This window comes from Prunus dulcis, chromosome 6 (assembly GCF_902201215.1).
Source record: "Prunus dulcis chromosome 6, ALMONDv2, whole genome shotgun sequence".
Taxonomy (NCBI): domain Eukaryota; kingdom Viridiplantae; phylum Streptophyta; class Magnoliopsida; order Rosales; family Rosaceae; genus Prunus; species Prunus dulcis.
In genome coordinates, this window is record NC_047655.1 from 218,712 (window position 1) to 240,277 (window position 21,566).

At 37.3% G+C, this 21,566-nt stretch overlaps 3 protein-coding genes across 8 annotated transcripts; all 3 read left to right on the forward strand.

The window, feature by feature from the left end:
- The first annotated feature begins 1,590 nt into the window (after positions 1-1,590).
- On the forward strand, positions 1,591-5,994 carry LOC117633067 (probable serine/threonine-protein kinase PBL16). The gene is made up of 6 exons (XM_034366737.1): positions 1,591-2,096; positions 3,156-3,463; positions 3,554-3,689; positions 4,431-4,567; positions 5,030-5,153; positions 5,388-5,994. Exons 1-6 carry the CDS (start codon positions 2,033-2,035, stop codon positions 5,774-5,776), a joined length of 1,158 nt encoding a protein of 385 aa, XP_034222628.1. The 5' UTR covers positions 1,591-2,032; the 3' UTR covers positions 5,777-5,994.
- A 2,426-nt stretch (positions 5,995-8,420) lies between these two features.
- Positions 8,421-13,414, forward strand: LOC117633066 (ruBisCO large subunit-binding protein subunit beta, chloroplastic). The gene is made up of 15 exons (XM_034366736.1): positions 8,421-8,733; positions 9,247-9,480; positions 9,576-9,701; positions 10,083-10,220; positions 10,312-10,407; positions 10,548-10,790; positions 10,883-11,117; positions 11,290-11,459; positions 11,567-11,644; positions 11,735-11,806; positions 11,925-12,029; positions 12,207-12,299; positions 12,381-12,473; positions 12,853-12,979; positions 13,085-13,414. The coding sequence occupies exons 2-15, from the start codon at positions 9,253-9,255 to the stop codon at positions 13,096-13,098; spliced, it is 1,818 nt and encodes a 605-aa protein (XP_034222627.1). The 5' UTR covers positions 8,421-8,733; positions 9,247-9,252; the 3' UTR covers positions 13,099-13,414.
- A 1,751-nt stretch (positions 13,415-15,165) lies between these two features.
- LOC117631013 (pumilio homolog 12) lies at positions 15,166-21,470 on the forward strand. Of its 6 annotated transcripts, none has more exons than XR_004586284.1 (9): positions 15,168-15,697; positions 15,898-15,940; positions 16,506-18,264; positions 18,422-18,584; positions 19,414-19,577; positions 20,217-20,475; positions 20,791-20,905; positions 21,010-21,053; positions 21,181-21,470. XR_004586284.1 is itself a non-coding variant. In XM_034363925.1 (9 exons), exons 3-7 carry the CDS (start codon positions 16,607-16,609, stop codon positions 20,896-20,898), a joined length of 2,352 nt encoding a protein of 783 aa, XP_034219816.1. In that variant the 5' UTR covers positions 15,168-15,697; positions 15,898-15,940; positions 16,506-16,606; the 3' UTR covers positions 20,899-20,901; positions 21,010-21,053; positions 21,181-21,470. The 6 variants fall into 6 exon arrangements, 3 of the variants coding, with proteins under 3 accessions (XP_034219817.1, XP_034219816.1, XP_034219815.1); XR_004586282.1 differs by having other exon boundaries at positions 21,184-21,470; XR_004586283.1 differs by having other exon boundaries at positions 16,526-18,264; positions 21,184-21,470.
- Positions 21,471-21,566: the final 96 nt, after the last annotated feature.

The following is a 21,566-nucleotide window of genomic DNA, read 5'->3' on the forward strand; positions in this document are numbered from 1 at the left end:
CATTGACTGCACGTGTTGGTAGATGTAGAGCATGAGCATGCGGGAGAAAGCTGTGGTTAGCTTGCTTTCTTCCATCCATGTCAATCTGTGGTCACCATCTTCATCTCCTCCAGACTCCAAAACAGAACAACAAGGGGCAATATTATATGCACCATATATGAGATTATAGATTCTATAGATTTTAGATTGTAGAGCATGAGGATGAGGTTGGATTGTACCCCACCATTGACTAACACCTTCCTTTTCACTTTGACGTCTCTCCTTGGCAAACTAGTACAAGCTGCTGAAGAAGAACCATCCTCAGAAGAAGAGTTAAATATCAAGCTCTCTCACTGTCATGTCACATACACACACACAAAAGTTGCAAAGGCTATGTAGTTTACGCGTGCATCAATATCAGCCAGCCTTACATGTATTGTACTAGCTGGCTAATGAACTTGGGATATTTTAAAAGAGAAGAATCCACCAGAAAACCAAAATATTTCTGGAAGAGAAGTATACGGTTGAAAGCTGTTGCTCAGCAGCAGGACCAGTGACTTTGATATTTGTTGACTTTGATATTTGTTGAACTTGAAGATTATAATATAAACATGCAACTTCGACAACACGCCTTTATTTACAGCAGCCTTTTTGTACTTACATGTACCTGCACAGTGCTGCACTGCAGAGACATAAAATTCCTTCCATCAACTCCAGATTCAATGCTCTACTGTCTACCTAAAACAAACAAACAAACTGTGATACAAAAGTCAAGCTTATGATAAATTGCTTTCAAACTGTGATGCAAAACTGTCATGAAACTTTTACTCTTTTATATTCTGAAGATAAATTGCTTTAAAAGTGACATCTTCTTAGAGAACTTGCATAAAATTTGGTGACAGTTTGTTACACACCTCTCATAATTCCTACGTCTTCTGTAGGAGGAAAAGAAAACAGAGCAATAGATTATCACCAAAAGGAAGAGATATAGATTGAGATATAAATGCACATAATGTCTTTATCTCTCAAATGGTGTCAGTCAATAATTTATTTTGGTCAGTCTTGTGAGCCAAGATTAGAGGACAAAGAAATCATTTTGTTTTTTCTTTTTTCCTGATAATGAGGAGAAAGGAATAATTTGCCATGAATAGCAAGGTAAAAAGATATCAGACTAGATAATTTTTTGTATTAATATTTCTTCTTCTTTTATTTTGCAAAGAAGCAAACCACTATGTACTTATCTTAAGTTGACCTAAAAATCTTTTTCCCATGATAGTTCGTGGTTTTTCTTGAAGTCTATTAGTACTTGTTTGAGCAAGTTATGGTTAAAAGCCAAATGAAATGAGTGGAAGATATATTTATATAAAAAAATATAGTTTATTTATGCTCATGGGAGAAGCTGATTATCCACTATACACTTCAAAAGTGAGTTGGTCTATATAATAATATATGTTCAGATAAATTACCCATTAGAATTTTAATAAGAATGAATGTTAGGTAAGTTATAGTAGCAAGCAACTGACTAGCAACTTTCCTGCTAGTGTGATACCAAAGAAGAGTGTGAACAAGGGGCCGAAAAAGAAGGCATATGGGCTTTAAAGGAAAAGAGAAAAGAGAGAATGTATTGGAGAATGATGGAAAAAGATTGGTGGGAATTGAAATCCACCTTATATATGCGCATTGCGCACTGAGAAGAAAGCACCATATATATTTTTGAATCAAAACAAAAATAAAACCCTCCGACTATGTGGGCCCATTTCTGCCATGGCCAAGAACCAGCACCCACCTCAACCCCTCACCCCATCATTACCATCAAGAATTCTCTCTTACTCTTTCTCTCATTCATCAACAATTGTACCATCCACACAAAGTCACAAGAAAACAATTACCCATTCTCTTACTCCTGTATCTTTGTTTTTGGAATTTTCTTTTCTTCTTTTCTTTGCTTTTCATTTGGGTCTGATTCATCCTTCTGAAAGCCTGACTTAACCTTAGTTATGGTGATGGGTGGCTGGTGAGGAACTGGACTTTGGCTGTTTCTGGTTTTGCTATAATGGGTAACTGTTGGTTCAGGTGGAAGCCTTCAGTTTACAGAGTCTCTTCCAATGCAAAGTCAGGTTGGTCCTCATAAATCTTTTTTTTTTTTCTTTCTTTCTGTATGTTTCTCTAAATGGGTTTGTCAGTATGCTTTATTTTGGAGAGAGTTTGCATTTCTGTTGCTTTTCTCATTAGATTAGTGAGAGATTGGAGTAGAACCTTAGTTCAAATAATCATGCTCTGTTTTTCTCTGCTTTGGATCCTCATGTATAACTTCTGGATTTGTGTGCTGTTCTTCCTCGTACAAGAAACTCAATACATAAGAAATTAATCAAATTGATTTTGACTATCTTATGAAAAGTTTCATTTTTAAGAGTATTTACATAGCGATATGCAAAAGGATCCTTTTTCCTTTTCGGACTGAGATATATCTTTTGCTGTAATTTATGTAGGCAACATGTTTTTGTTGGATTTGTTTTGTAATCCTATATGTTTAGAGGAAAAAACAAATGAACAGAATATACCTTTTCACTTTTTCTCTATGGCCGCTTAAAAAGGTAATAGATTTACCTTTCCTGTTGGAAGTGGATGCTCCTCATGCCTTGATTCTTATCTTGATAGTAGAAGTTCACTCTAATGAGTTTCTGAAAGTATATTCTTTTTGGCCCAAAATTAAAATTTTCCCTTTCTTTCTACTTTTAGTCATATGCTCTTTACTTTATGAAATTAGTAATCTTTTAGCTTCCTCCCGGTCCATATGACGACTGTCAAAGATTTTCTTTTCTCTCTTGTATAAATTGTGACTAGAGTTACTAACTTGCATAGCAGATTAAATATTTCACATTTTGTTGCTATCAAATATTATGTATCAGTATTTTGTAATCTCTTCATGACTGTAATGGAATTTTCTACCTTTATTGCTGTAGAGAATTGATTTTGGTAAAAAGAATTTCATGTTACCATCAAAAAGTTGAAAGTGCTCACTCGAATCTGCAAAGAATTTTTGTTCTTGTTCTTTTACTTAGTTCTTTATGTATGATGCATTTTCAAGTTCATCTGGGAAAAAAAGCTTTGACTTTTGCTGCTTGTTGGATTGGATGGTTGGATGTGTGATGTTATACTCTCAACTTTCTTTTCAGAGTCCCCAAAAGACCAGAGCCCCTCAGTGAATCCTAGGGAAGATGATAGTAAGTTACCATCGAATCCTGAAGAGGTTGAGATCCTACGCCGTGATTCAGCTGCAAATCCTTTGATTGCATTCACATTCAGTGAGCTAAAGATAATCACTGGAAATTTTAGGCAAGATCGCATGTTGGGTGGTGGAGGATTTGGAAGTGTGTATAAAGGGTTCATCACTGAGGATTTAAGAGAGGGGATTTCCCCCCTTGCTGTAGCTGTTAAAGTTCATGACGGTGATAACAGTTATCAAGGACACAGAGAATGGCTGGTAAGCATTGTGTTCTATCTTTTAGCCCATTAAGAAGATCAAATAAAAGATACAAACATTAGTTTCATTAAGCGGTTTGTGCATTTCTAGGCAGAAGTCATATTTTTGGGGCAGCTTTCTCATCCAAATTTGGTAAAGCTCATTGGATATTGCTGCGAGGATGAACAGCGGGTGCTGATATATGAGTATATGGCTCGGGGAAGTGTGGAAAACAATTTATTTTCAAGTAAGTAACCAAGCATTTTATATCCCTAAAAAGAGTTATCTGATTTATATGTAAATGCAGAGAGAATTAGGGACAAAAGATAGATTATTTTTTTTTACCTGAAGGCAAAATTGAATGGGATGACGAAAAATAACAATGGAACAGCAATATGATTGACCAGGCACAAAGATTTAAGAAAATGCCTTTTTCATTTTATTTATTCTCCTTGCATCTGTCTTCTCTCGTTGAACCTTTGCACATTATTCTACCCAAGCTGCTGGATGATATCATTATTTGCCTGATGACACTACAGGGTTTGGAATGAACATCTTAGGACATTAATTCTTTTTGTCATAGAATGCAAAGGAATTAAAAGAAAGAATGACCATAAAACGGAAAGATAAATTCTAGAATGACAATACATAAGGTGCCACAATTTATTGATATCTCACTATGATCTGTGAAAGTTGTTTTCAGCTAGAAATGGCCCCTAAAAAAGATGACCTATCCCAAATGGGAATTACAGAACTTCGTCCAATTTCCAATTGTTATGCCAAAGATATAGTGATTTAAGTTGTTATGAGATGATCAAAATATGAAAATGAAAAGTAAAAGAAATAAAGGAAAGGGACCTGTTTTAAGACAAACCTTATATATTGTGAAATCTGTTAAAAGTGAAGCTGTTAAACATTAATTGGTGAATTTTGTGGGCCTATTATTAACTTAGGACTGTATCTCACATGCATGTTTGCCTTTTCTCAGGAGTGCTGCTTCCTATGCCTTGGTCCATACGGATGAAGATTGCATTTGGTGCAGCTAAAGGACTTGCCTTTCTCCATGAAGCTGAGAAACCTGTCATCTATCGTGATTTTAAGACATCTAATATTCTGTTGGATCTGGTTGGTATACTTCACCTTTTCTTTTAAAGAAAACAAAATTAATTGAACTCATATTGATAATTTGAGAATGTTCAGTACTGTGAGGCTTGTGAAATTTGATGGTTTAGATGGTAATGCTATTATATGATCATATAAAAAAATGCATGAAGAACAAAATTACCAAGGGTTAGCTAGTCATGGATGGAGAACAATCTCCAGCATGAGAACGATGTCAGATTCAACTCTTTTTTACACTCAGCTACTACTTAAGTTCGCAATGATCATGTCCTAGAGTACCAAATACCACTATATCAGTTGCACTTGTATGAGTTTTATTATTCTTCGAGTGGACAGAAAAATTATCGTGGATTGGTGGGATGAGCTAATTTGAATTACTGCAGCGTAGGTATCATTGCTCTTCTGAGTAATTGCAATTTGCTTGCTAAAACTTACAGTTGCACTTTCTTTGCATACGCAAAACAGGACTACAATGCAAAGCTCTCTGACTTTGGCCTTGCGAAAGATGGACCAGTGGGAGACAAATCTCATGTTTCTACACGCATAATGGGGACATATGGATATGCCGCACCTGAGTATATCTTGACAGGTAAGTCCTATCACAAATTAAGGCACTTTTTTTCTTTTGGCATTCGGAAGGTCTTTGCGAACCAGATAGAGACAAAATCATTCCATTTTGTTCCCCATAACATCCAACGTCAGTGTTTCACTGTTAAACATGGCATTTGAACTCGTGTTGGGGAACTAAAGATCATTTGATGGCCTCATATTCTCTTTAAGTGACTTTCGGACTGACATAGTTACTATCTATCTCTGTGTGCAGGCCATCTAACTCCCAGAAGTGATGTTTATAGCTTTGGTGTTGTTCTTCTCGAACTGCTGACGGGAAGAAAATCTTTAGACAAGTCACGGCCAGCCCGGGAACAAAACCTTACTGATTGGGCTCTCCCCATGCTCAAAGAGAAGAAGAAATTGCTCAACATCATTGATCCGAGACTAGAAGGAGATTATCCTATTAAAGGAGTTCATAAGGCAGCCATGCTAGTTTATCATTGCTTGAACCGAAACCCAAAAGCAAGGCCTCTAATGCGAGACATTGTAGACTCTTTGGAACCTCTGCAGGTCCCTGAGGAAGTTTCTGCTGAAAAAACTATAATAGAGGTTAGCCAGTTTCCGAATGCTGAAACTAAAACGAAAGAAGATTCACTGTAATGTGTCTTTGGTTTGTTTAGAAAGAGCGTTTTTTGTTGTTGCATTAATAGCTTCTTTTGTGTGTATCTGAGAAGAGATACAGCTTCCTTTTTTCTTGTATTTCTTTCTTTCCTTTTTAATCATTGGTTAAACATGGTTTTGTGATGGTAACTTGTAACTGGATTATTGTAACTTGGCGTAAATATCAATATAAAAGCAATATTCTCTTGTTGATAATATATACTGTGACTGGTACTTCTCTCCTTTTCAACCATTTAGGGAGTTTGATCTACAAGGCTAGTAATTTCATTAATTATTCTGATTCTCATTGGATGCATAGAATCAGATCAGTCTTTAGAGAAGATATTTATGTCTATCATCTTCAATACAGACGACAAGTCCAGAGAAAGAGCATTTGATGAATGGGCTTGGTTGTTAGATTTCCTTCCAGCCCTTCCTGGATGGTGTTGAGCCCCGTCTCCCTTCTTCATTTGTGTCTCCATAATTTGTCTTCTTCTAATTCAATTTTTAGCAAATGAAGATGGGGTCTTTTCCAGAACGATGGAAAAAAGAGGGGCGTCATTACCGTCAATTTGGGGAAAAATAACAGTAGTCGATTTGGTCTACCCACAAGCATTAGATTATTTGAATACTCTAAGATTTTGCAAAATGCAGATAAATGCGTGGACTCTAAATATGGAGGCTTGGGATCCTATGTGTATCTGTCCCTATGCATTTCGTCCAAGTCATGTTTATAAACAGAAGACAACAATTCTCTTATTATAATACCAGTGAAAGAAAATGTGGGATAATAGAATCTCAGGAGCTCTGAATGAAAGGCAAACTATGTTCATCTGCCAGTAGGTGTAGCCAGTATTGTATCATTCTAAAGTACTCACAAAATAAATGCAAGCGCGAATATCATTTATAGTCTGGCTATGATTCCTTTTTCTTTTTTTTTATATATATTAAAAAACGAATTGTTAACATGTGATAAATTATAAGAGCATTTCTAACTGCCTCTTCAACAACTTTGGTATGTTAAAATAGGTAAGTCCGTCTTTTATTAACACTTCTAGGCCTCGTTTGGTTCATGGGAAAGGAGACTTGAGAATGAGAAATCAATTACTTTCTTATGTTTGGTAAGTCCATGCATGGGAAATCGTTTCCTTGCCCATGAGAAAGTAGGAGGAAAGTGAAGTCATCCTCCCAACTTGGGTTTTGTTTTGGCTTAAATGCTAAAATGGTCCATGTGTTTTAGTCCGTTGACCAATTTAGTCTATGTGTTTTCAATTTGGCTAATTTGGTCCATGTGTTTCAGACCGTTAGCTAACATAATCCAATCCGTTAAACTTTTTGTTAAAATATCAATAAAAAAATATAAATATTTGAATTCAATCTATAAACTAAATAATTATGAAATAAAAATAAAATTTAAAAGCTAAAAGTAATTAAAAATCAAGGGACAACACCATTTCAGCAACACCCTTTCTGCCCAGCAACAACTCACCCACACACAAAAACCCCAACTCCCCAAGCCATAGCCACTCATCCCACCCCACCCCACCCTCCCCTTCTCTCTCTCTCTCTCTCTCTCTCTCTCAAGAACAATCCCTAACTCCTGACCGTCTTCCAGTAAAATCTTCACCATGCAGTCATCACCCCACTCCCCTAACCCACATTGCTGAGCAGCCCTGCGCCCATCCTGTTTTTTTAATATCTTTTTTTCTAATGCTATGTTTTAGTTCTAATGAAGTTTTAAATTAATTCAATTTTTATAAATTAATTTCAACAAAATTTATAGGTTTTCAAAGGAAGAAGAAGAAAAAAAGAATTATCATGTTTATTTAACGGCAATTTTAACAGAATGGGCCATATTGGCTAACAGTGCTAAACACAGGGACCAAATTGGCCAAATTAAAAACACATGGACTAAATTGGCCAACAAGATAAGACACAAGAACTATTTTAGCATTGAAGCCTTTTGTTTTCCCTGCTCAGGGGAAAGTTTGGGGGAAATGAACCAACATTAAATACACATTTTTCATGACCATTTTGTTCCCATTAACAATTTAAAATTACAATATATCATTAAATGCATTCTTTTTTTATTTAATTTAATATGAGTATAATTGAAAATTTATACTAACTTTGTTTTCCATTCCTGCTCAAAACAAATATGGGGAAGGAAATAAAGTGTTATCTCCTGGTTAATTTTCCAGCATTATCAAACATATGAAATGAATCTTCTATTTTCCATCCCTTCAGAAATGACATGAGAAATAATTTTCCTTCAAATTCATTCCGTGAGCTAAACAGGGGCCTAATGCTCATACTCTTTCTTGTAAATTGATGTATTTTTTGTTACAACCAAAGTCTATGGGTTAGAAGGAGCCCACCAACCAAATCGGGCCGACATCCGGCGTAATCTATCATCATTCTAAATACGAACCCGAAGAAGTTGGAAAGACATCAAAACAACCCAATCAATTTTCCAACCAAAGAAAACCAAATCCAAATGGGCCTCTGCCCAACTCTAAATTGAAAATGTGCAATGATTTGAGCCCAATCCTAAGTCATTAGGAAATCGTAGGAGAGAAAATGCTTATGAAAAAAAAAGAAAAAAGGTTCTGGAGTGTTCGGAAGTAGGACAAAGGAAAGGGGTCCAACGGTCCAGATTTAGTTTGAGTCTGGAAGCTTCAAGAGCTCAAGGGCGGGCAGTGGAGTGGGTGTCAACTTTATTCTTATGTATCCCTAGAGGTAAACCTAACTCCATCTATCCATCCATCCATCCATCAGTCGCCAACATACTATAACTGTATAAAATTGCATTTCACACCCTCACTCTCTCGTCTCTCTCTCTCTCTCTCCTTCGGCGTTTCTTATCCAAAAACCCCACTAAACCCAAAACCAGAGCTGCTGCTTCTTCTTAACCTAAATCTACCCACTCTTCATCCACTCTACTGTTTGGTTGTAAGGTCAGTCCTCTTCAAACCTTCTCTCTCTCTCTCTCTCTCTCTCTCTCTCTGTTGCCTAATTTTGTTCATATTATTTTGCTGATATAACTACACAAGTCTTTATCCTCTCGTTATGGCGCTTTTGAGAGGTGGCTTCCCATGCCCCTCTTGGCTGAAGCTTAGGATTGTGTGTTTAATCTTGACTTTTTCAATTTATTTTTTCAGCTTGTGTTTGTTCTCTGCGTTGTGTTTCCTCGTTTTAATTAATTCATCTTGATAATCCAGTTAAAATTAAATGAAATGAAATTGCTTTTATGACCGGAAAGAAAAAAGAGGACCCCATTTGCGTTTAATTAGATATGCTACGAGAAATTTGTCTAGCTGCCTTTTGTCTATAGCTTACTAGCAATCAATTTCATCTCATATTTTATATATTGTTGTTTGGTCTTTATCTTTTCCTTTATGATGCTATCAATTTCTACATGGTCAACAACTATTGAGTTATACAATTTCTGATGTTCTCAATTTTTACAGGGGTAGATGGCATCCACTTTTGCAGCCATGACTTCAGTTGGCTCCTTGGCTGCTCCTAGTAGCCGTGTGATTGATAGGAAATTCGACAACTTGTCATCTCGTGCTTCCATTTCTCCATTCTCATTCTCTAGGAGGCACAATGTAGTTCTAAGGAGGACACGATCTCCTAGGATCTGTGCCATGGCCAAGGAGTTGCATTTCAACAAGGATGGTTCAGCCATTAAGAAACTACAAGTGAGTCTTCTGAACAGGAAGGATGCTATTTTCTGTTTTAATGCATTGGTGCGTCTTATGTATACGTTCTAACATTCATTCTGTTTGTTCTACAGACTGGTGTCAACAAGCTTGCCGACCTTGTTGGGGTTACACTTGGTCCAAAGGGTAGGAATGTCGTTCTAGAGAGCAAGTATGGCTCCCCAAAAATTGTTAATGATGGTGTGACTGTCGCAAAAGAGGTATGTGAGCCCTTTCTTTGTTTACAGTCACATTTTCTGATAGAACTAGTTTAAAGCTAACGACTGTTCTCATTTTTGCTTTGCTCTGTAGTATAGTTCTTAGCGTATGAGCTAAAAATTGTTTTACATCTTGAGCATCAACGCTTTTTTTTTTTTTTTTTTTTTTCCTTTTCCTTTTGCATTTACTCTGAGATTATAGCAGTATGTTTTGAGTTTGGCGAAGCTTATGAGCTAAATGCTGTCATTTCCCCTTAAATAAAAAATTGAATGATGCCTTTTCACTTTCTGTGATATTGCAATTTTGAGTTTATCCCAGTTTTCACGGGTCATTTAGGCATTGCAATTTTGGATTATTCACTTTGTTCGTTTCTGCCTTTAAAGGTTGAGTTGGAGGACCCTGTTGAGAACATTGGAGCTAAGCTAGTGAGACAGGCGGCAGCCAAGACTAATGACCTAGCTGGTGACGGGACAACAACATCTGTTGTTCTTGCACAAGGTCTTATTGCTGAAGGTGTCAAGGTTTGTACCATGATCTGTCTAATTGCATTCTGTTAAGATCGATTCTGTCAAGACTCAAGGCCACTTATGTTAACCGAGTTCAATTGTTCAGGTGGTTGCAGCTGGGGCTAACCCTGTTTTAATCACACGTGGCATTGAGAAGACCACCAAAGCTCTGGTACACGAGCTTAAGTCAATGTCCAAAGAGGTAGTGTGAATTGATCTCCAAGTTAATTGTTTCTCAATCATTTACCTTGTGGTGGTATCATCATGGTTTTGTCGCTTCTTTTCATTGCTTCATATTCCTTAAGTTTCTCCAGAACAAGATCAATTTACAACTCATTGCAGGTTGAAGACAGTGAGCTGGCAGATGTGGCAGCAGTTAGTGCAGGAAACAACTATGAAGTAGGAAACATGATTGCTGAAGCTTTGAGCAAGGTGGGTAGGAAGGGTGTGGTGACCCTTGAAGAGGGAAAAAGTGCTGAGAACAGCCTCTATGTTGTAGAAGGAATGCAATTCGATCGTGGTTATATCTCACCTTATTTCGTCACTGACAGTGAGAAAATGGCCGTTGAATATGAGAACTGCAAGGTAATGTGTTCAATTGCTATCACAAGTTTTTTTTTTTTTTCCTTCTTTTTACTGGACGATGGAAGTAACTTTTGAACATGTTATTTGTGCAGTTGCTTCTTGTTGATAAAAAGATAACAAATGCAAGGGACCTCATTAACATTTTGGAGGAAGCTATAAGAGGAGGATACCCAGTTATAATCATTGCAGAAGACATTGAACAAGAAGCTCTTGCAACTCTTGTTGTAAACAAGCTTAGGGGAGCTCTAAAGATTGCTGCCCTTAAAGCTCCTGGGTTCGGTGAGCGCAAGAGCCAGTACCTTGACGATATTGCTATTCTGACTGGAGGTATTTTTACATCTATCATTCATTTTTGTCTCATCTTGCCCAAGGTGTCTTGTGATGTGCTGATAGTATAGTTTTTCTTTCCTGTTTGAATGGGAGGGGGTATAACATATGAGTCTCCGTTCTTGTTTTCGGATTGTAAAGTGATATTGAGATGCTGTTAATTTGCATATAGGAACCGTCATCAGAGAGGAGGTAGGGCTCACATTAGACAATGTTGGAAAGGAGGTCCTTGGCCATGCTTCGAAAGTGGTGCTTACAAAGGATACCTCCACGATTGTTGGTGATGGAAGTACCCAGGAAGCAGTTAACAAGCGAGTTGCCCAAATTAAGAACCTTATTGAGGTGAAGCCCTCTTTCTCACCTTCACATCCACATTTGCTTACAGAAGTTGTTTGTAATTCCTTGTTATCATAGTGTAATAGCCTTAATAAGTTAAACTATATATGCAGGCGGCAGAGCAGGACTATGAAAGAGAAAAACTTAATGAAAGGATTGCAAAACTATCTGGTGGTGTTGCTGTAATTCAGGTTGGTTTCTAAATACTTGTAGATAATTTGGATTACAAAGTAGTACCAATGGGAATTCATTTGTATTAACTTTTTCTTGAATATTCGAAGGTTGGAGCACAAACTGAGACAGAGCTGAAAGAAAAGAAACTGAGAGTCGAAGATGCTCTGAATGCAACAAAGGTAAAACAATTCACAACACTAAATCTTTGTAAATTATATCCCTGTTAAGTTTTGTTACATCTGGTCTTTTGCACATTAAAGAAACCAGCAGAAATTTAAAAATTTTGTAATTGTCCAGGCAGCTGTTGAGGAAGGTATTGTTGTTGGAGGTGGATGCACCCTTCTGAGGTTGGCATCAAAGGTTGATGCAATCAAGGATACTCTTGATAATGATGAAGAAAAGGTAACTTATATGTTGCTTATTGAACTCCCTCAATCTTTTGAGTTTTGTCAAAGAAGATTCTGACAATGGCAGAAATTGAATTGATTATTGGATATGCAGGATAGAAATTTTTTTTTTTCTTTCCCTCTTTAGATTTATTTGGTCTGCTCAAGGCTCAAACCATATGGTAAATTACAGGTTGGAGCAGATATAGTTAAAAGAGCTCTTAGTTACCCCCTGAAGTTAATTGCCAAGAATGCTGGTGTAAATGGAAGTGTTGTCAGTGAGAAGGTATTCTTTCGTTTAGCTTTATGTACTATGTTACTATCTGATTTCTATGTATGTTTAATAAGTTGAAATCTCCTTTTTCAGGTGCTTTCCAGTGACAATCCTAAGTACGGATACAATGCTGCTACTGGAAACTATGAAGATTTAATGGCTGCTGGAATTATTGATCCAACCAAGGTGAGTTTCTGTTCTGGAGCTGTCATGTACATCGTGTATACGGATTTGGCAGCGTTTATGCTCTTTGGTATTTGAATGGTGATGAATGAACTGTGTAACTGATCCTGAGTGCTAGTGAAAGACTTAGTTTTGTTGGTTTAGCTGAATTCTCTAGTAATTTAACTGGAAGTGGTAGGTTGGGAGTTTAGTGCTGTCTTCATAGGTGGTTCCAGATGCCTGATAGGTTGTTTCTAGATAATTTTACTTGATGCATGAGGTATTCTAGTGTGTAGCTGTATTGGATTTGTGTGTGCCTGGAAACTGAGTCTCTACTTCATGTATTGCAGCTAGATTTGCAGTGATTTGAAGTGATTTTTGAATTTTGTTTTTCAATGTTCAGGTGGTGAGATGTTGCCTAGAACACGCATCGTCTGTTGCAAAAACTTTCTTAATGTCAGACTGTGTAGTTGTTGAGATTAAAGAGCCAGAAGCAGCAGTGCCTGCTGGCAACCCCATGGACAATTCAGGTTTGTAGTTAATCTAAAATAGCCCAAATTCTATATTGCTGCCTGTTCTCAGCTTTTCTCTGGCTCAAAATGCAATTGTCCAACTATTTGCTCTAACTGTGACAGGCTATGGGTACTAGAGTTGATCGAGAATAACTAGGATGTGGTGAAGAGGAGTGAACAGGGTCAACCTGGATGAGTGGCAACAAGTTATAAGAATGAAGATAGTAGTTGGAGCCATTTTTTTATACATAAAAGATTCCGGTGAGATTAGCTTACCGGGAGTGCGGCAGATGTTGAATTGCAGTAGTAGTTCAGTTAAGTGTACGATTCCAATAACTGCAAATATAATTTAAATGGAAGAGATTTTCGTGCTCTCTGTGTGTGTGTGTGAATTCTTTTAGACTTTGGTTTTGTTTGGTTTATTTATGAAACTTGAAACCCGGTGTTTGAATTCTCGATGAGCACATGGTGGAATTGCAAATGTTGAAACCAGAAAACCGGGTTTGGTGATGAGATTAAGATGCTGCATTGAATGTTTATAAATATATATGGTGATTAGGTGAGCAGTCCAGAGTTGATGCATGTTTTTATGTGAGAGTTGTGTGGTGTCATTAAGTTATAGTATGAACCGAATTCAATTCTAGTATTAGTGCAAGCATAGCATTCATCCCCCCCACCCCCCCCCCCCCCCCCCCCCCCCCCCCTTCCGCAGATCGTTTCCCCCGTAATTGACCCCTCTTTCTCTTCTCGTATAAGTTATATGGAAGGAAGGAAGGTGTCACTTGTGTAATTAATCGATGCTTTTATTTCTACAACCAAAACGACAAGAGGAAAAATATTTTCAATCTGCTAGATATTCTAACTCTTTTTGTTTGTTTGTTTGTTTGTTTTTTCGAAGTAAAAAAATGATATTCTAAATTATTTTAATGTACGAGATGAAGGATCGAACTTGAATTCAAGAAACGGGCAGGCTACTTTAACGCGAGTATGTACGCATGTATTATGGTGCATGTAAATTGTAATAGAGAAGATGTATAGTTTGGGATTGCAGCTCGCAACCGTCGCATGACAATGGAGCGTGGCAGGCCGCTCCACTTGGAATCCGCGGTTGAAGAAGTTGAACAGGTCAGGACGCATCAGAACCAACCAAGAGAGTTTTCTGCTGAATTACCGATTTTATTATACTTATCTGATTTTAGTTTATTCGACCAAAGGATTATTATTTCAAGTCAACTAACAGTTTGATGTCCCTATAGTAAATAGAATTAGCGCTACGAGTTAAGTTGCAACAAACAAACAAATAAACAGTGAACAGTTGAGGAGGATCCGATTCGATTCGAACGGCCCGCCACCTCACCGTTCCTAGTCTAACTAGAACTAGCAACTCAACTCACAAATCTTTTGGCCATGTCCACGTACTAAATTCAATATATATATATATATATATATATATATTATATGGCCACTCTTCTCCTCCTTCCTCCAAATCAAATGCCATTAAATTTGAATCCTAGGCATGCTTGTTTTACTTGACACCCTTATTATATTATTTATATGCGTTATATTCTTGTTTTCATTAAATTCAATAGTGGTGCGGTGGAGGCTACAACTACTATTATGCTTTTCTCTTTCCTCACTTAAATTATATACTAAATTGAGGCACAAGCTACATAACTTGCTTGCTTGCCGTTTGTGGCCATGGCCTGCCCTCTGTTCTTTAAGTTTAAACAAACAAAAAGATCAAGGCATGTATGTAGACAATGGCATTGCCAATTCATCCTCTTGTAATATCCCCTTTTGTACAGAGAAAGAGAAAGATGCCCTCCCTCCCTCCCTCCCTTTTGTATTTTGTTAACATAATTAACCTCTAGGCTCTAGGAGGATGGTGGTGGGTGAAAGTGAAATGCTAATATGCTATATGCTACTACTTCAACAACTTTAAGGTTTTTTCTTTTTATTTTAGGATTTGTTATTTCTACAAGCTTTTTTTTTTTTTTTTTTTCCTTTCTAAATATCAGTACAAGCCTACAAGTAGAAGACGACCAAGTCTTCAAGTCAGTGCAAAAATAAAAAAATAAAAAAATAGAAGAAAAAAGAGCATTTATAATAAGAGAACACTTTGAAAAGTGAATACGTACGCAACCCAAGAAGCGTGTCAAAGAGAGAGACTGAGAGAGGCAGAGGCAGAAAGCAAAGAACATGTAACATGGATCATATAACTAAACAAGAATAAGAGCCATTCCATTCCCACATTCCCACATTCCCATTTTTCCAAATTTTTTTTTTCTAATTTTTCCGTTTCCATGCATGAAAATGGCAATATGGGTTCGGAGTTGTTGGTTGGTGTGGGTCTCTCTCCTTCTCTCTGTGTGGAGGTGATGTGAGAGAGAGAGAGTGTGTATGTGAGCGAGTTTGCCAAATGCCATCTCTTTCTTTCTCTCATTGAAAACCTCTCCTTCTTCTTCACGCCGCCTCATTCTCTCTCTCTCTCTCTCTCTCTCTCTCTCTCTCTCTCTCTCTCTCTCAATCCTCACCTCACCAACAACACTAATTAACACACCCACACACTGTCACTCCCTTTGCACTCCCCTTTTGTTTTAATTTACCAAAAACACCCTCTTTCTCTTCTCCAATTCTCCCCCAAACACTCTCTCTTTGCTCCTCTCTCTGTATATGTCTCTGTTTTCTCTCTCACTCTGATACCACTGCCCCTCATTGCCTTTTTCTCACTCCCACGTACGTCTCTCTGCTTTCCTTTCTTTGTTTCAATCACTTATTGGGTTCTCTTTCTTCTGCATTGTTCTTTCTATTATGTTTGCTCTTGTTTTTTTTTTTAATTGTTTTTTTTTTCCATATTTCCGATATATCGTTTTGTGAAGTTTTGATATTTTTGTGATTCTGAATTCTGAATTTGGCACTGGCTTCTTGATGATCAGGATCATCTGGGTTTTCTCACATTTGATCAACCATCGAATTTGGGTATGTTTTTCCTTACTTTTTGTTTAATGGGATTTTTCAAAGCAATCCGATTGATCAACCCTTTTCTTTGTTTTGTACGTAAGAATTGAGGAAAATGTGTTTTTTATTTATTAATTGTTGAATTTCTGTGATGATCCTAATGGTTTTGATGCATTTTGTGGACTCTGTTTTCGGACTGGGGATTGGCATTCATTGATTTTGTGGTCTACAAATTATCTCATGCTTACATAAGTCTTTGTGTTGTCTATGCTGTGTTTTTTTTCCTTCGCAACATTCACTTATGGGTAGGGAGATTTTGATGGCAAGAGCCTATTTTTCGGTTGCAACATTGATTAAAAATATTACATTTTTATGATCATTTGCTCTAGTCAAAGTGATTTTTATTAGATTGCGGATTTTTGTACTTCATATTAAAATTCTGGGTGTTTATATTTGTAAACTGTGAGTTGTAATTTGCAGAAATATTCTTGGATTATGTTTAGTATTGGATGGCTTTGAGTGACGTTGGTGTTGCATTTGCTGAATTTTGTACTTATGTCATGTGTGGTTCTTTTGAGGTATAAAGAAAATCTTGCTGAATTGAAGGGTTTATCTGTGGAGTTGGCTTGCCTGCTAGTGCTTGCTCTGTTTGCCAGAGGGCATTCTTAAACAGACTGTGAATACAATATGGAAGAAGGAAGAACTGAACTAGAGTTTGATGAATTTGAGAAGCTTCTTGGTGAGATACCAAATGCTACTTCTGTAAACCCACATTCTGAGGAATCTGGAATTAAAAGTGTGTCTCTGAATGGAAGCTTGTCTCCCATCTGTGTGAACTCCTACAAACGGCCTTTAAGTGAGAAACTCCATAACAACGGCAGGCAGAATGAGGGAAAGAACTCAGTGAAGAAAATTCAGAAATCACCAGTGGCAAGGGGTCAACCAGAGGTGACAAATCTGCCTGATGACCGATCCTTAACATCTGCATTTGCAGGACTGAGCTTTGATGGTGGGGTGACTATGGAAGCTGGAAGTCACGAGGAAACTTGTAAATCCATGCAGAACTTCTCCTTTTCATTGAATGGCCAAATCCCAAACAGCTTAAAGACACGTATTTCCGATTCAGATGCTCCAGTCATGGTCGTTCCCTCTTTCCAAGCACCAAATAACACACCTTGTGGCTTTTATGAGTTTGATGTGACAAACATAGGCCAAGAAAGTTCAAATATGTCAAAATTCAATTCTGAAGAGCTTAAGAAACCCCAGGTTGTCTATTCACAGCCTATGGAAAATTTATCTTCTGCTGTTCCTCTAGCTCACGCAGTGCAAGGTTTTCAGTTCCTCTCTAATGTGCCTGGCCCTGGTCTGCAGTTTCCTCTAACATCTGATCCGCAGCAATTCTTTCTGGATGCACAATCTCGTATTCCTTACCTACGTTCACAACAGTTGAACCAGAATCAAGTTAGTTGGAGGAATATGGAAGAGGAACAATATTATAGGATGCAGCAAAGATATGTGTACATGCAGCAGCTTCATGATCAGCGGTTGGAAGCTCAGCATCTGGTTCAAGGAAGTGGGAATATTGCAAGCAGGCTAACATGTCCAAACCCCAGGCATCCCCATTTTGAGGTGCCAATCTCCCATCGGCTAGAACAATCTAATCAAGAACGAGTTAGGAACAATTATGTGATTCCCAGGGGTCCACACCAATCAAATCCTGCCCTTTCTTACACAGATTTGAATGGGATTCAAGTTTTTGACAAGGTGGGGAAACAGAGTTTTCCTGAGAAGATTCTAACAAGATCACATGGAATGAACACACTTAAGGCTGTGAAGTTTGGTGCTGTTGGAGCAGATGAATCACTTGCTCATGTTAGTCACAATGGCAAAGTTCTCTCAAATGGTCATTTCCGGCATACCTTATCTACTCAAAACACTGGATGTTTTCAGTTGGATAGTTTGGGCACATGGGGTATGTTCCCTAGTCTGATGCACCTTAAGAATACAGATATGAAGGCACTGCCTCAGAAATATACCGACATGAAGGCATTGCCTCAGAAATATAACTCCATGGATGAAATTACTGGTAGAATTTATCTCATGGCTAAGGACCAGCATGGTTGTCGCTTCTTACAAAGAAAATTTTCTGAAGGCGCCCAAAAGGATGTTGAGAATATTTTCTTTGAAATAATAGATCACATTGTTGAGCTCATGACAGATCCTTTTGGTAATTACCTCATCCAGAAGCTGCTTGAAGTGTGTGGCGAGGTTCAGAAAATGCAAATTCTTCATTCAATCACTAAAAAGCCGGGGGAACTCGTTAGGATTTCATGTGATATGCATGGGTTTGCCCTCTCTCTCTCTCTCTCTCTCTCTCTCTCTATATATATATATATATATATATATATGTGTGTGTGTGTGTGCGTTTTAATTTCTCCAGAGTCAATTTTTTCTTTATTACTATTTGCATATGATAAAATTGGGAATTCTTCCCAACCACAGGACTCGGGCTGTTCAAAAGGTTATTGAAACCCTCAAAACTCTGGAGCAGTTTTCCATGGTCGTTTCCTCCCTAAAGCCAGGGATAGTGACTTTGATAAAAAACACAAATGGCAACCATGTTGCACAACGCTGCTTGCAGTATTTAACGCCTGAATATCGTGAGGTAAAAGATATTGATTTGTGCGTCGAATTATTTTTGAAGTTTACAAATACATGGATGTTGCTGATATGATGATGTTTTCTTTTTCTGCGCAATGATGCAAGCAGGCTAATTTATCTGTACATCTTCTTATCTAGGTACAAGCACATAAAAGATTAAGAGAAGGATAAGAAAACTTTTAAATTACTTTTAGTTATCTTTACATACGATTGAGTTTAATTATATCATTACTCAAGTCAACTGCTTTGTATACTTAGCCATCACCCCGTGATTTTGCTCATATTTATTTTTGGTTTTACTTAGTCTCTCATTTCAGATTTTCATGTAGTAGAAGAGGTTTTTTCTCAAGGGTGGGGTGAGGGGATGCTCTTCTCAACTTGGAATGGCTTTCATTAGGCTAATGAAGTGTAACGAAGCCAGGACTTCCTTTTACAATAAGATCACTTCTTCGTATCAGTAGTGGTGGTGGTGGTAGTAGTAGTAGTAGTAGTAGCAGCAGCAGTAGCAATAAGATCACTTCTTCTTTGTATCAATAGTAGACCAGCAGTAGGAGCAGCAGCAGCAGTAGTATGGGACTTTTCCTTTTCCTTGTATATAGAGCATTAGATGCTAAACTGATAAGACCAGATCACCGGCTCTTGGTTTATCATCTGGAGTGGTCATTCTGCTTGGATGGGTTTTTGTCTCCTTTGCTTATATAATGTAGCAGCACAATGATTTGATGTTCCTATATTCTTGGTTTAAATCTTATTATCCTGCAGTATTAGTCAATTTAGAATTTAAAGAAATATTATAGCATGGAATGAAAGAATGGCATTGGTTTCTTTTGCAGTTTCTTTTTGAAGCTGCAACTACTAATTGTGTAGAGCTTGCAACGGATCGCCATGGCTGTTGCGTGTTACAAAAATGCCTTAGCCATTCTGATGCTGAACAAAGAAACCGATTAATCTGCGAGATCACTTCGAATGCTCTAATCCTTTCCCAAGATCCATTTGGGTACTCTCTTTTTCTCATTTCTCTTCAGTATCCTTGATATGATGTGTTCTTAGAATGGCAACAGATCTGTGCGATTATTTACTACACTTCATCTGGGAGATATTTGGATTTACTTCTGTCAATATGCCATCTCAAAGAAGTGTATTGACGTGGCGATAAAAAAACATAGATTAGCTTGTAGAGAGAGATGCATAACCAATCTCGGTGGATGCCATGACTAATGAAAAAAAATAAAAAAGTCTGTGCTGCTTTTCCTCTTTCCTCTTTTCTGAGGACAACAATATTGGCTATAACCAAGTAATGTAGATATTAAGTTTTAAGGTTTGATTTATAAAGATCGATACTGATTTCTTAGCTCTTTTGGCTTAGGTCTGTGCAATGTAGTGAGTTTTGACCTGCGGCTGGTTTTCCAAACATGTCTTGTGTGTGGTTTTACTCTTGGAAACCACTGCTCCGTGGAAGCATAGGCTTGTTTAGATTGTTTCTGAAAGATTGAATAGAGTAACAAACCCCACACAAAACAGCTTTTATTACTCTAGCATTCAAATATGTTTAACAAGCATCAATTACTAGTTTTCAAATCCAAGTTTGGATGTACAACTTTGAGCAAAGAATGTCATTGTTTTTTTCATTTTGCAGGAACTATGTTGTGCAATTTGTCTTTGAACTTCAGCTTCCATGGGCAACTGTAGATATTCTTGACCAGTTGGAGGGTAATTATGGGGATTTGTCTGTGCAGAAGTATAGCAGTAATGTGGTTGAAAAAAGCCTGAAATATGCAGGTGAAGAGCGGCGCGTACGCATTGTTCAGGAGCTTATAGAAAATCCGCGCTTGGATCAAATCATGCAAGACCCTTATGGCAATTATGTTATCCAAGCAGCACTCAGTCAATCAAAGGTTAGTAAATGCATTGGAGTTAGATTTTCTTGGCAATTATGCTAATCCTGTTTGTTTTTTGTTTTTATTGGGGTTGTAGTGTCTTTTCTTTATAGTTGCCCTTCTGAAATTCTCTTCTATATGACTTATTAGGTGATATGGTTAAAAATTATAATTATTCCTCCTTGTAGAGGAAAATTGTAACAGTTACATTCATATTATTGCTCTTCTACTACAAAAAACTATCCGATGTTAACATGGTGGTTCCAAGTTTATTTTAGTGGAATGCATCTTTGTTGTGTTAAAATGATTAGGTGTTCTGTGCTTTATGAGCAGGGAACTTTTCATTCTAAACTGATGGATGCAATAAAACCTCATGTGCCTGTGCTTCGGACCAGTCCTTACGGGAAGAAAATCCTCTCTAGCAATATTTTGAAGAAATAATCTGTTGGTATTATCACAATATCTTCTCCTTTGACATATCATTCAAGCTTGTTCGATTTTCATTTCTTTCTTGGGTATTCACAACTGAAGCTTTTCTTTCTGCCACTGTAGGTTTTAATTCTTTGAAAGAATTCCTGTAAATCTGTAATAAGCAGGTGATCAAAAGTCTTAAGCTTAGCATTATTGCTTATGGTTTTTTTTTAGATATGAAGACCAAAGATCCCTTTAAGTTCTCATATAAACAGATGGAAAGTGAATTTTAATTCTTCGATTTTCTTTCAGCAGGTTTTGACTACGTCAGAGCAATCTCGCATTACACGAGATCCATATGTTTGTAGATAAGCGGCTTCTTTTTGTTCCTTTATTTTTGCATAGAATAAAAGCAGTGTGAAGATGTAGAGTTGTTTGAGCTATGGAGAAGTGTACCATGGTTGAGTGTCTTGGCTGAAGCCGTAGCTAGTTGGATGGTGTCAAGATGGAGCAATTGGAAGTTATCTGTTTTTTAATGTGAGACATCTTAGCAATGTAAATCTAACATCTATAGATTACCATAATGAGCTTCATCTATGATTGTGTGTGTATATATAATTATATATGAGCATTCAGAAACATAATGTTCTAATTTAAATGATAATGACTTAGCATGCAAGTGAAGCTTTTTTCTTTTC